Raw genomic sequence first — 14,947 nt, forward strand, 5'->3', positions numbered from 1 at the left:
ACCTGTGGCCATGGCATTTTGGGACATGGTTTAGTGGCCATGGTGGTCTCAGGTTGAAGGTTGGACTGGATCATAGAATCACAGAATCATAGAATGGTTGGGTTGGAAGGGACCTCCAAAGGTCATCCAGTCCAACACCCTGATCTTAAAGGTCTCTTCCACGTGAAACAATTCTATGATTCTCAATAGTATTTCACATTCATGAAGGGAGTTTCACCTCTAGTCTCATAAATCAAGACTCTAATTTCCACTTCCAAACTATCACCATACTAAAGATGTGCCAGAGGGAGTCAGCATTTGCAAGGGAAAGAAGAAAATCTCTATAAGGTTTACTTCCAGTCGAGGAATGAAAGAAAGGATAAGGGCTGATTGAAACAGCTCAGTCTCAAAGTAAACATGAAGAGCAGCACTTGAAAAGAGCTCAGATCAGAGAGCTTCTCAGACAGAGGGACTCAGAAGTGCAAATGCTGCCACTTGAAGCACGTTGCTCTGGAAGTGGAGTTTTTTTCCCCCGCGGTGCACTGCAGATGCTTTGGAAAAACAGCTTTTGCTCTTGCTTCCAGCCAGACTTTGTGTTACGCTTCAAGAACCCGACTCTGGTGGTGGGAAAGGGCCAATACTCCCACTCACTCTGCCTGGAGACTGCTTCCAGCTAGGTCTGTAGCATCTGCAAGCAGCAGAGCTCATTTCCTTAGTGATTCTTTGGATGGGGCACTTCTGTGCTCCTAGTAACAGCGTGGCGCATTTGCTCCTTCACGGCTGCTCTGTCCAGAATGTCTGCTAGCAGAGAAGTTCATTTCCTAGGCCCTATCATGGAACTGTTTCAGTTGGAAGAGACCTCTAAGATCATAGATTCATAGAATTGTTGGGGTTGGAAGGGACCTTCAAGATCATCCAGTTCCAAACCCCTGCCATGGGCAGGGACACCTCCCACCAGCCCAGGTTGCTCAAGGCCTCATCCAGCCTGGCCTCGAACACCTCCAGGGAGGAGGCATCCACAGCCTCCCTGGGCGACCTGTTCCAGTGTCTCATCACCCTCACTGGAAACAATTTCTTTCTAATATTCAGTCTAAATATGCCCCCCCACACACTTCATTCCCTCTTGTCCTATCACCACAAGCCCTTGTAAAAAGTCCCTCTCCAGCTCTCCTGTATCCCTCTTCAGGTACTGGAAGGCAGCCCTAACGTCTCCCTGGAGCCTTCTTTTCTCCAGGCTGAACAACTCCAGCTCTCATAGCCTGTCCCCAAGTCCAACCATCAACATAAGGCCACCATGGCCACTGAACCATGTCCCCAAGTGCCATGGCCACACATTTCTTGAACACCTCCTGGGATGGTGACCCCATCACCTCCCTGGGCAGCCTGTGCCAATCCCTGACCACTCCTTCAGCGAAGAAATTTTTCCTAGTAGAAGATTACTTCTATAACCAGAGGTGTCCCATTTGCTGAGAGCAACTGCCCACACAGGCTTCCGCTGCAGAATCAAGAAGCTTTGGTGTTGGTAATTTTCTGCACTCAACCTTTTGAAGACTGTTTTCATATTGGGTTAACCAAAAAAAATGTTTTGTTGAGATACTAAAATGCCTTCCTCTAATGAAAGACCAGACAGCAATCATTAAAACTGTTATTGACTTTATCTGTCAGTGATCAGTCAAGGGAATATGAAATGAACAGACAAAACTGCTTGCAGAATGTGACTGTGCCATGAGCCAGAGTCCCTCTCTTCAAAACAGAAATCAATCTGTCAGTCTTTCATGGGCACGGTGATGACATACAGACACACACCCACCTTCTTTCCCCTCATCAGCAGGTCAAGCAGGGCAGTGAACTTCTCCCCAAAGGAAATCCATGTGCCACAGACTGCTCCAGCACATCCTAGACCAGTCATCAAAGCATGACCAGCACACACTCCTTCAGCTGTGCCAAGGCTAGACACAGAAGATGATCTGCTGGCTGACAAGGCTCCACTCTCTGAATTTCAAGATCCTCACCCCTCAGCACATCAAAGCTCTTCCTCTCATCATGCTGCTCTGACACTGCTGTAAACAAACATTTGCCCATTGAAATCAGACGGAGATGTCACAAACACCATCCTCCCATTTCAGTTACAGAGTCATAGAACACACTAGGTTGGAAGGGACCTTTAAAAGTCATCCAGTCCAACCCCCCTGCAGTAAGCAAGGACATCCCCAATTAGAGCAGGTTGCTCAGAGTCCCATCCAGCCTGACCTTGAATATCTCCAGAGATGAGGCTTCCACCACCTCTCTGGGCAACCCATTCCAGCATTCCACCACCCTCACAGTAAAGAACGTCTTCCTAACATCCAAATGTCCATTAATGTTCTCTCTCTTTCCGTAGATCTCCCCTTTCCATATTCCAGGCACTTTGTTTGTAGATCTGCAAGAGCTTTGGGCACTTTGTTTTGTAAACCTGCAAGAGCTTTATGTCCAACTTCCATTTGTCACTGCATAATAAATCTGATCCAAAATGTTCTGGGAGCTGAGCTTTTACCACTCAACGCCTCTGAACAACAATAATATAAACAGTCTCAAACACTTACTACCAAAATTAATAATCCTAGAATCACACTGTTAATAACCCCAAATGCTTCCAAAGCGAAATGAAGGACTTAACATCACAGCCCTCAGTAGGATGCTCTACGATCACCAGTGAGGCACAGGCACGTTCCACTCCTGTGGCAACACTGCATTCGGTCTCCAGAGCTGCAGATCCCCATGGCCAACAGACCACAGACAACACAGCACCAGAAACCCTGCAACAAAAATCATCCTGCCCCAGGAAGGGACCTTCTGCAGCAAAGAATGGCTGGGTTGTCTGGAAAAGCCTAAGAGTATCTTGTAAGAGCACAGTTGGGAAGCACCTTGCCTGCTGGATTTAGACTCACATTTTCCAGACACATCTCACTGACCTGCAATTTAATGTTCACTGTGGTGCTTCTGGAGTATCTCTTAGCCCAGGCTGACACTAGAAAGTGGAAACTTAGATATGAATACATTAATAGAAAAGCAGGCCCTTAACTTATTGAAATACCAGCAGAAATTAGTTCTGCTGATATTTTTCTACTGTGCTGGGCCCCATGTCACCTCTCCTACATGAATCACTCCATACTTTTGTCTCCTCAAGGATAGAAGAGTGCTCCCTAAGGAAAACAAATCTAGGTTCAAAAATAATTTTGGTTTTTTACCCAAAGCACTTTTCCCCTAAGTCTATTTTCTGTGTCATAACTTTACAGAAGTGACTGAGCACAAGGACCATTCTCAAGCCCCTCCAAGAAACACCTTTCCAACTGATTTTCCCAAGAAACAGACTCAGCATCCAGACACAAAAACAACTGTCATCCCATCCCAACGCTTTCATGGATAAACTTACATTTGAACTTGTTACTTGAGTCTTTTGGGTTCACCGTTAGCAGTGTTCATACCACATCCAACTGCTCGTTTCCTGACACCATTCTCCTGCCATTTCCCCCAGAACCTCAGAAATTAAACTCCCAGCACAAAACCTCCAGTATAGCAGCTCCCAGCTCTTTTTGACCCCATTCTCATGGGGAATGTTATCCAAAGTCTCCCCAACATACCTGTTGGGCTGTTTCTGACCTCACACCCTGGTGTTATCCAGCCAGTTCTTAGAATCCTTTGGGTTGGAAATTACCTTCAAGATCATTTAAGTCCAACCATTCTCTAACTCTGCCTAGTCCGGTTCTAAACCATCTTCCTCAGCTCCAGCTCTTGGCAAGACAAAGCGTTAGGAGATGACCCAGCTTGGGCTCAGCCCTGAAAACTTGTCCCCAGCTGTGAAGGCAGCACATCCACCCAGCCACAGCTTCTAGGGGCTGTGGGCCCAGCTGTGCTGGTCCTGCCCTGGCTGAAACCACCAAGCCAGAGCACATCTGCCAGGGTGGGCCCACATTCCACACCTTCTGAAGCTGGTTTTCCCCTTTCCTCCACTCTGCCCATGCCTGGCCCCTCGGGCTCCTAGCAAACTTTCTGCCCTGTCTCCATGTTTGTCACTGCCCCTCCTCCAGCAGGCTAAACAACGCACAAGGCAATGCTCGAGGGCAAGCTGAACTGCTGGGCTGCTGGTCCAGAGCAAAACCCCCTGCCCAGGGCAGAGCCCACGGCTCAGAGCACAATCCCCAGCCCAGAGAGAAGTCCCCAGCCCACGAAAGAGCCCCTAGCCCAGTCCAGAGCCCTCGACCCACAGCAGAGCCCCGGGCCCAGCCCCGACACCCCCGCGGTACTCACAGCTCGGTGGTAGCCAAGGGGAAGCCAAGGGGATGCCGCTCCATCCCTCGGGCAGAGCAATTGAGGAGGCAGGCGGGGCCGGTGCAGGTACAGTCGGCGCTGCAGGGCTGGCAGGCGGGGCCCGGGGGTGCCCGAGCCGCCGCCATCCCCCCGCACAGCAGGGAGCAGAGCAGGCACCATCCCGAGAGGGGCAGCCGCGCCGCGGGGACGCCATGTTTGCGCTGTGATCCAGTGTCTCCATTTCCAAAAGGCATCTCTCCCTACGGGCATGGCATGGCCCCGGCCCCGCCGTTCCCTCGGCCGGGCCCGGCCGCGCCCCGCTCTGCTGCCGCTTCCCGCCGCCGCCGCTTCTCGTCGCCGCCCGCCCAGCTCAGCGCCCGCCGGGCATGGCGGCCTTCCCCGCAGGGCTGCCGGTGCGCTGCGGTGGCCCGGCCTGGCCCGCTACTGCTCCCCGCCGCGCTGACAGCCCCGGCCCGGTGCCTCTCGGTTCTGCGCTCTCCGCTCCGCCCGGGCCGCGGCCGCCACCTCCCCCGCTCCGCCTCCCGCCCGGCGGAAACCCGGCGCCGCTCCAGCCCCGCCGCCCGCCCGAGCTGCTCAGAGGAGAGAGGAGAGTTCTGCTACCGAGCCCGGGGGCTGATGCGGAGCTTCCGGCAGCGCTCCCAGGCCGGGCAGCAGGGCACACACGGCCCGCGGCTCCCTGTTCGGCAATGGGGGCGCAGGCGAACCCCTTGGGTCAGGGGGGTCCCCGGGAGCAGAGGGGTCCTGGGAGCAGGGTGATCTCGGAGGGCTGGAGAATTCCTGGGGAACAGGGGTATCCCGAGGTACACAGGTATCTCGGGCAGCAGGAGGATCCTGTGGGTATGGTGGGGTCTCAGGAGCAGGGGGGATCTCGGCAGCAGGAGCATTCCTGGGTAACGGGGATCCCAGGAGACAGGAGCATCCCGGGGATAGGGGCATCCCAGGGGATACAGGCATCCCGGGGAGCAAGGGAATCCCGTGGGTCAGGGGTGTCCCGAGAGGGAAAAGGCATTGCGGGAAGCAGGGGCATCACAGGGAGCAGGAGGATCCCAAGAGGCAGAAATATTACCGGGGAGCAGAGAGATCCTAGAGTGCAGGAGTGCCCCGGGAGCAGGGGAATGCCATGGGGCAGGAGTATCCCAGGGCAGGGGCAGCCCGTGGGGCAGGGACCATCTCTGGGAACAGGCAAGAGCATCCCAAGATGCAAAGGCATCCCTGGAGCAGGAGCAGCAAGGGGATATGGGCATTCCTGGAGGACAGGAACATTCTGAGGGACTTGGAAGTCCAGGGAACAGGAGCATCCCGAGGGGCAAGGAGATCCCTGGGGACACTGGTATCCCAAGGGGAAGGGACCATCCCTGGGGGACACAGGCACATGCTTCAGACACTGCTGCTGGTTTGCTCAGTGGGGGCTGGTATCTCAAGTACCAAAGATTTTCTGACCCAGACAAGCATTTCAGCAGGGGTTTTGCTAAATGCAAATGAGCATCTTGCTCTTCATTTTTGTGATCCTGTTAACTCCTGCAGCCATCCACACCCTTTCAAATATTCCTCTGTAACGTTTAAGTTCGCCACAGCACATCATTCCCTCTCAGCCCTGGTGTCAACTGCGCAGGAGCCCCCAGCACTACCTATGTGCCAAACTTTATCAATCACAGAATCCCAGGCTGGTTTGGCTGGGAAGGGAGCTTTAAAGCCCATCCAGTTCAACCTCCTGCAGTCATCTGACATCTTCAATTTAGAGCAGGTTGCTTAGAACCCAAATCAACCTGACCTGCAGTGGTTCCAGGGATGAGGCATCTCCACCTCTCTGGGCAACCCAAGCCAGAGTCTCACCATCCTCAGGATCAAAAATCTCTAGCTTCTCTCTAGTCCAAATCTCCCTCTTTTAGCTTAAACCACCACCCCTTGTCCTGTCACAACAGGCCCTGCTGAAGAGCCACAGCCTGTTCAGTCTGGGCTGTCCAACCAGCACCCCTGGGAGAAGTCACCCATCCAGAGAGGCTCAGGAAATCTGCCTGGCAGCTTTCAAGGGAGAAACCACAGGAGGAGTGGTGGGGTGGGAAAGAGACACTTTAGCTGTCCATGGGCATCTGCCAAGCTCAGGCAGCAGGGAGCCAGAACAACTGTTTGGTTGTATCAGATGAAGGACAGGAGCCTCCAAGCCTGCTCCCTCACTGCTCCTCTTCTCAGAAGAGACTTGGGAGAGAGGAGGGCTGTGGGGGCATGGTTGCCTCTCCTGGCAGCTGGCCTTGCCTAATGCTTGTGCCATCAATGGAGTCACCCTATGGGCACACGCTCACTTTGAGGCCAGGGCATGGGATTTCATGGCTGCTGTGGTCCTGGACACCACAGCTCCTCCAAGCTCAGAGACGTGAGCAGCTTTCCTTCACCTGAGAGAAAAGAGCTGATGACTGCTGAGCTCCCTCCCCCTCTGGCACCAGGTACCCTTGGAGAGCTCAGGAGAGAGGAGGACAACCAGCCAAGGGGGTTTGAACCATGGAGGAGTTTTTAAGGTGCTTTTATTTTTGGACACAGTGATTCTCTAGGGAACAAAGGTTTGAGCTGATAGCACTGGGTGTAGATCCACTATGGGTTAGGGAGCTGCTTTACACCCCAGAGGGACTATACCCAGACTGATCAATCCAGGATGGGGCTGATCCAACAGAATCCAGAAGAACCTGCATGATTTTAGGTATCATCCCACTGAAAAGCAAGGGATGATAGTGGTTTGTATTAGCTGGGGCTCCAGATTTCCTTACCCTAATGCTGAACAACCCTTAAAAAAGAAACCTGCCAGGCTCCCAGTTTCACTCCTTCACAGGAGTATGTGAGAATTTACTTTCCAAAAAAACATTTTGTGCCTTTTGGACTCCAAATCTACCTGAAAGACACACAGTCTTCTGCATGATGTATTGTGCTCAAAATAGCTCAGTGTTTACTACTTCCTCATGTGACTATGATGGATTTATTTCCATTCCCTCAGCTGTAAATTGCTTTTTTGGGGGGTGTTTTGTTTTTTTTTCCCCTTTTTGCTGTACCAATGTTCAGATAACAGCATAGAGAAACTACCTTCTCTATGGGTTGTAATCAGCAGCTCAGATCACTGATGTAACCCAGCAGATGTAGAGAAGCTAAGAGCTCTTCCCCCAAAAAGCTGGAGCTGCCAAATGGGAATGAGGGCTAGGAACAAGGAAATCACTGAGTGGGAAAGGAGCAAATCTCAACACAGCCATGGGCATTCCATGTTCACACAGGATCACAATGTTTGATCCTGGAGGAAGATTCTGTGGCTGAGTCGGGATGGGTTTTAAAAACCCAAGCTGCTTAAAAATAATCAAAGTGGGGAGGTTGCTGCTTATGGTGAAGCTGGGAATGGCTGGTCCCAGGGAAGGGATTCTTCTGGTTCCTCCTACTGGCAAGCACACAGAGAGTTTCTCAACGCTGTTTACTTGCAGTACAATTCCAAACCCCAACTAAGAGAGTGTTAATTCTCACTGTCCCACCAGTCCTGCAGGCTGAACTCACCCAGGACAGCAGCAGCAGCAGATACACTGTGGTCAGCAAAACATGATGGAGCTGTGGCCAGCTGGGTATGTCACTGCTGCCTCCAGGTCCCTCCAGCCAGATCCCAAAGACACTGCAGATGCCTTCAGCAGCCCCAAAACCCTGCTGTACCTTGCTGGACCCTGCGGCACCTCTCTTCGGCACTGCATTTCTGGGCATTAAAGCCTTGGCTTGCTGCTTTTTCTCTCATCCAAAAATACTCTGTCACATTTAGGCATGGGCTGGAGTGATGGGGACACCTCATCACCCAGGTGCATCCATGGCCCATGGAGGGGAAGCTCTGTGCTTCGAGTGGAGGTTGGCTTGGGGCTGGGATAGCTGGGCCAGGACAGGGAGCCTTCTGTCCCCAGCAGCTTGTGTACCTTGTGTTTGAAAACAGGCAGGGAAAACCACCACTCTTGGACTTTTTTCCCTCTCTCCTTGTGTTTGGTCCCTTTGGAGGGGAGTTCCCTGCCCACCTACAGCCATAGTGCTCTGTTTGCTATTATGTCCCTGCTTAGAAGTTTTCCAGCCTGATGGAAGTGGTACAGCATGTTCTCAGAAGGTGTCCAGGGGGACAGAGCTGTCCCATGTACTTTTGAAGGGGATCAGAGAAGGTGAAGATCTCTCCTTGTCCTGGGAAGATGCAGCTGTTTCCATCTCTGCAGTTTGTTGCTGTGTGAATGTATTTTTCATGCTCATCCTGCTAAGGGGCTATCTGGAGAGTGACCCTTCTGGAAGCCACCTCTTTCCACCCAGATCTGGCTTCTGCATTACCTCTCTATAAAAGAGATGCAATCCATGACTCAGATGACTGCACAGAAGAAATGTTCGACACTGAGGGTGGTGAGACCCTGGCCCAGGTTGCCCAGTGAGATGGGAGCTGCCCCATCCCTGGAACCATCCCAGGTCAGGTTATTTGGGGCTCTGAGCAACCTGCTCTGGCTGGGAATGTCCCTGCTGACTACGGGGGGCTGAATGAGCTTTAAAGGTTCCTTCCCACCCCGCGCCGCGGTCCCCGGGGAGGCTCAGCCCCACGCCACGGTCCCCGGGCGCCCTCTAGCCCTCACCCGGCGCGGGGTAAAGGCTGGAGCAGCACCAGCGCCGAATGTTGCCTAGAATCGGCTGCAAACAGAGGGGGCAGCAAAGCCCGGGCACCCCTGCGATGGACATCGGTGTGGAGTGGGGAAGCGCCCAGCTTCTGCCAGCAGCATCCTTCTTGCACAAGGGTCTATATACAATCCGTGCGTGCAGTGAGGGACTGGTTGGTGTGCAGCCTGATTTCCCAGCTCAGCCAGAACGAGCAGAGCCAGCTCACCTCACCTCCCGAGCAGATATAACCCATGCTGGATGAAAAGACTCAGGGGAGACCTTCTGGCTCTCTACAACTTCCTGAAAGGAGGATGGAGCCATGTGAGGGGCAGTTTCTTCTCCCAAGGAACAAGTGACAGGACAAGAGGAAATGGCCTCAGGTTGCCCCAGGGAAAGCTTAGGTTGGCCGGACAAGAGGAAATGGCCTCAGGTTGCCCCAGGGAAAGCTTAGGTTGGCCATGAGGAACAATTTCTTCCCCAGAAAGGTTGTCAAGCCCTGGCCCAGGCTGCCCAGGGCAGTGGTGGAGTCCCCATCCCTGGAGGGGTTTCAAAGCTGTGGAGATGTGGTTCTGAGGTCCGTGGTATAGTGATGACCTGACAGTGCTGGGGTAAGGGTTGGACACCGTGAGCTCAAAACCTTCTATGATTCTGTGAATTAAAGCAGCAATCTGCCTAACAAACAGCTCCCAGCTGCACCTCTGCAATGCTGGGCATGGGATCATAGAATCATAAAAGGGTAGGTGTTGGAAGTGACCTCTGGAGATCATTGAGTCCAACCCCCATGGCCAAAGCAGGATCACCTAGGGCAGGTCACACAGGAGTGCATCTAGATGGGTCTTGAAAGTCTCCTTTGACGACCACATACCCCAGTTCCCCCAAGATCTGATGCTGCTGAAATCTCCTCTGCCAGCTGGAGGCACATCAGTGCTGGCAGCAGGGACAAAACAGTCTAGTTTCTTATTTCTTTTGCTGCTGGAAAAGTCCAAAGCACAGGAAGGGAACAAGGAAATGAGTCAGGAAGATGCTGGCAGGTGCTGGCTGCAGGAGCTGGGACAAGACCTGCTCTCTCTGGTGGGTGCCCCATGAGGGTCCAGTCTCATTGCACAGGGGCTGCCCATGCAACATGGCAAAGGGCAGCAACAGGGCATCAGTGCCCATCTCACCACAGCCAGGTTCCCCCAAATTGCTGCTGCTCTGAGCCTGTTGCTATAGCAATGCTGATATCGCAGCACCATCAGGAGGCAATGCAGGGCTGGACTTGGCATCTTGCATTGAGAAGGGTTGGAGGCATCCTGGGTTTTAGCTGAGTAAAAAGTCAAGGAGCAGTCAGAGCTGCTTATTTCTCCACCACGGAGGGGGTCAGGAAGACGTCTCCTCTCTCCCTCACCTCTCACACCCACCAGCATGGCATGACCCCTGACCTGCACAAGGAGAAGACTTCCAGCCTGGTGCAGAGAGCCCAGGAGAAGTGTTGTCTGGTCCCACAATGCTCCACTTTCCACCACAGATGCTGCTGATGAGAGGAGGTGAAGGCTGAGGCTTACCCTCCCCTCTGCAAAAGGTTTGAACATCCAACTCCTGATCATGTCTGGAAGCTCTCATGGGTGACTGCGGTAGCCAGGACTTTGCTGCTTTTGGTCCTTCACTGGCTGGAACCTTGGCTCATCTCAATCTTGGCACAAGGAAAACTCATTTCCTGGCCTCAGCCCAGTGCAGGCTCATTAGGATCTGGCACCACCACCCTTATGTGTGCAGGAGGAGACAGCAGGGGCCTGGGACAGCACTGTGATTCCCTGGGGATTCCCATAGAGACATGCCAGTGCTGGAGGATGTGCCAGGCATGCCTCGTGAGTGGCAGGGACGTCAACCTGCAGGGAGCAGAACCTGTCTGGTACAAGGGGTGTTTGCTGGGGGTTGGGTTGTTTTACAGCCAATATCAGCAGACAATGTCCTGCTTGGCCTTGGATACAGGTGCCACCTCCCAGTGCCATGGCATGGGTAATCCTGGGGAGCCAGCGCCAAAGCAGGGAGGAGGGGGAAGCTGTCCCCACATTTGCCAGCATGAGCCCATGACATCCAGCTAGTTACACCAAAGGGCTCTGTCACCTTGACTGGGCAGCTCTGCCAGGCTCTGGAGCCAGGGAAGAATTCAGACCTTCAGGGATGCTCTGGGGGCAGTGAAGAAATTGTTCCTAATCTCCAACCTAACCCTCCCCTGGCACAATTTCAGGCCATTTCCTCTTATTCTATCACCTTGATACTAGGTGATACTAGGGAGAAGAGAGCAACACACACCCCCTGCAACACTCTCACAGGGAGTTGTAGAAAGCAATGAATCCATAGGTTGCCTAGGGAGGTGGTGGAGTCCGTATCCCTGGAAGTGTTCAAGAAACTGTGGCCATGGCACTCTGGAACACAATTTAATGGCTGTGCACAGTAGAGATGGCAGATGAACTAAGCAGCCAAAGGAAGGAGAGCTGCAATGTAAGAGAGGGCTTGGCTGTGTCAGAGAGGGAAGAGACAAAAGCAGCCTCCCAGCAGAAGGCTGGGATTTAACTTTCAAAGCTGCAGGAGGAAAACAATTGCTTCCCACACAGAAGGAACTGCTGAGCTGCGCTGATGAGAGGCTGTCTGAGGAATTTCAATTAAAATCCAGTGACACTGACAAAGACAGACTGATTGAAGCCCTCCAAGGTAAATGAGCAATGAGGAGGGGAGAACAATCAATGGTGAGGGAGGGAAAGGTGCCTGTTCAGCACCACGTGGGCTGGGACCTTCCAGGGCAGCAGAGAGAAAGCCAAGTGTGGCATGGTGCTGGGATCCACCTCCAGCACATGTCCCTCCAACATGCTCCCTCTGTGTCCCTGCATGTCCACCCCTTGTGGGGAAGAAACTGTTCCTCACATCCAACCTAAACCTTCTTCCGGGCAATCTCAGGCTGTTGCCTCTTGTCCTGTCACTTGTTCCTTGGGAGAAGAGGCCAAGCCCCACCTGGCTCCAGCCTCCTTTCAGGGAGCTGCAGAAAGCAATGAGGTCTCCCCTCAGCCTCCTGTTCTCCAGGCTGAACATCCCCAGGTCCCTCAGCTGCTCTTCCCCAGCCCTGTTCTCCAGACCCTTCCTCAGCTTTGTTGCCCTTTTCTGGACCTGTTCCAGCTCCTCAATGTCCTTCTTGGAGTGAGTGACCAAAAAGTGAACCCAGGACTCAAGGTGCAACCTCACCAGTGTCCAGTACAAGGGCACAATCACTTTCCTGCTCCTGCTGGCCACACCATTGCTGATCCAGGCTAGGATGCTGGTGGCCTTTTTGTCTACCTGGGCACATCCTGGCTCATCTTCAGCTGTTGTCCACCAACACCCCCAAGTCCTTTTTGACCAGTTTCCAGCCACTCTGCCCCAGGCCTGGAGCATTCCTGGGGCTCTTATAACCCAAGTGCAGGACCCAGCTGTTGGCTTTGTTGAACCTCATACAACTGACCTCATCCCATTGATCCAACCAGCCCAGATCCCTTTGCAGAGCCTTCCTACCCTCTAGCAGATCAACACTCTCACCTAATTTAGTGTCATCTGCAAACTGGCTGAGGGTGCCTCAGTTCCCTGCTTAGGTGTAGCTGTAGCAGACTCTCCAATCACCACTGGCACTTCCATCCCCACTTTGAGCTCTGGCAGCCACCACAGTCCTATTCCCTGTGGCATGCTGTGCTGGCAGGTGCCTGGTAGCCCATTCAGATATTTTTAGCAGCTCTATCCCCCTGCCTTCAGCTGCAGTTATCTGATTAGCTCCTGTAACTACATGAGAAGCAACATCTCCAGGCATGACTGCGATCACTGAGCAGGCTGCAGCTCTGCTAGGGGAGGAAAAACTTGCTGGAGATGCTTCTGCCTCTGGTGCTCAGAGCTTTGGTGCTGCAGAGGCTGAGTTTTGGGGGGCATGAGTTTAAGGGGAGAATTTCAGGAGGTTTGAATTTCAGGGGATGAGCTTTGGGGAGACGAGTTTCAAGAGGCTGAGGTTTGGGGGAGATGACTTTTGATGGGCTGAATTTCTGGGGGGTTTGAGTTTGGGAGGGATGAGCTTTGGGGAAGAGGAGTTAGAGGGGGCTGAGTTTTGGGGCAGATGACTTTTATGGGGCTGAGTTTTGGGGGCAGCAAGGACCAGCCCTTGCAGCACATGACCTTTGGTAAGGGCAGCATTCACAAGGCCCTCTCCCAGTGATAAAGGCCCATCCTCCTCTGGCGTTGCCTTGATACTGCAGTGATAAGCAGCTGGCTTTGTTTGCTCCTCATCAGCAGCTGGGGCTGAGATGGGAAAAGTCCTCAGGCATCAGCACTCAAAGCTTGTGGCAGGGTGTGCCCCAGAGGTGTGTGGTGCCAGGGCTCCGTACCCCCTTCCCTCAGGTAATGCTGGGGAAAAGCCACACCATGGAAAAGGGAACAGTTAAAAGCCCCTCAGACAGCTCGAGCACTTTGCTCCAAGGCCTTGGACTCTATTGATGCAGCTCCTCTGGAAATCAGATTACAGTGCAGAACCCTGGTAGTGAGTCTGCTCTCCCCAGTCAGGTCTTCCATCTCTAGGATGAGGAGCACACAGAGCAGGGAGATAAATCCCAACCATGAGAGCTTTTCCTCCGGCCTTAGCTGTGTGCTGGCAAACCCAGAACTACTGGGGCCCATGATGTTGTGGCCATGCCTGAGACTTGGGTTGGGTGAAGGAACATGTGACCCAGGAAATGTGCACTGAAGCTCCTGACACAGCTTTGGTGGGAATAGGAGGACCTCACCCAGGAACCATACACAGGAGCCCCCGACACAGCTCATCACCCTTGTCCATTGCCAAAGCCATCAGAGCTCTGCTACCAGCTCCTCCTCCTCCACTGGAGCGCTTTAGGGCTGTTGAACAGGGATTAACTGCAGATTTAAGTGCCTCCAGGGCAGAAAAGGGAAAGGTTTGTCCACATCCACAGGAAAAGCAACCCCTCATCATCACCACACTGACACCTGAGCTGCAGTGCTGGCCTGGGTGTACCTGAGCCCCACCGTGTTGGTCACCACCTCTCGATCAAGCTCTTTATTTACATCCTCATTGTTCCCTGCCCAGCTCCTCACCACAGTAACTTATTTTCCGCTCCTGCTCTGCTGTCACTGTGCCTGCCAGCCTTCTTTTCCACTCAGGATGAGGCTGTGCCACTGGAAATATGTCACACAGCTGAAGATATTTATTCCAGCTGAGAGACCTGCAAATGTCTCAGGTGACACTTCAATTTGCAGCTGAGAGAAGGATGCCAAGTGTTGCTCATGAAACCAGTTGCTGAGACAGACTGGAGATAAAAACCTCCAGCATATGCCTCAGCAGCGCACACTCTGCCCTCAGATCTGATCTCTTGCAGGGATGCTGCCAGCAGCAGGAAGAGTCATGGAATGGTTTGGGTTGGAAGAGACCTATAAGATCATTGAGTCCAACCGTTAATCCAGCCCTGCCAGGTCACCACTGAACCATGGCCCTCAGCACCACACCTCCAAGGCTTTAAAATGTTTCCCTCTGAGGATGACTCCACCACTGACCTGGGCAGCTTGGGCCAGACCTTGGGAATCCTTTTGGGGAAGAAATTGCTCCTCATATCCAACCTAAACCTTCTCTAGTGCAACTTGAGGCCGTTTCTTCTTGTTCTGTCACTTGTTACTTGGGAGAAGAGGCCAACCCCACCTGGCTCCAGCCTCCTTTCAGGGAGCCCCAGAGAGCAATGAGGTCTCTCTCAGCCTCCTTTTTCTCCAGGCTGAAGAACCCCCAGCTCCCTTAGCTGCTCCCCACCAGCCCTGTTCTCCAGACCCTTCCCCAGCTTTGTTGTCCTTCTCTAGACTCGTTCCAGCCCCTCAATGTCCTTCTTGGAGTGAGGGCCCCAAAACTGAACCAAGTGTTCAAGCTGTGGCCTCAGCAATACAGGGGCACCATCAGTACTCTGCTCCTGCTGGCCACACCATTGCTGATCCAGGCCAGATTCTGGTGGTCTTCTTGTCCACCTGGGCACCTCCT

General features: G+C 53.1%; 1 protein-coding gene across 1 annotated transcript in view; it reads right to left on the bottom strand.

The window, feature by feature from the left end:
- Window positions 1-4,520, bottom strand: part of PKD1 (polycystin 1, transient receptor potential channel interacting) — an 88,605-nt gene extending 84,085 nt beyond the window's left edge. Inside the window, exon 1 of the mRNA XM_054391336.1 lies at window positions 4,267-4,520. Coding sequence (XP_054247311.1) covers window positions 4,267-4,520 — 254 coding nt within the window. The remainder of the gene's footprint in view (window positions 1-4,266) is intronic.
- Window positions 4,521-14,947: the final 10,427 nt, after the last annotated feature.

Source organism: Indicator indicator, chromosome 22, assembly GCF_027791375.1.
Source record: "Indicator indicator isolate 239-I01 chromosome 22, UM_Iind_1.1, whole genome shotgun sequence".
NCBI lineage: Eukaryota > Metazoa > Chordata > Aves > Piciformes > Indicatoridae > Indicator > Indicator indicator.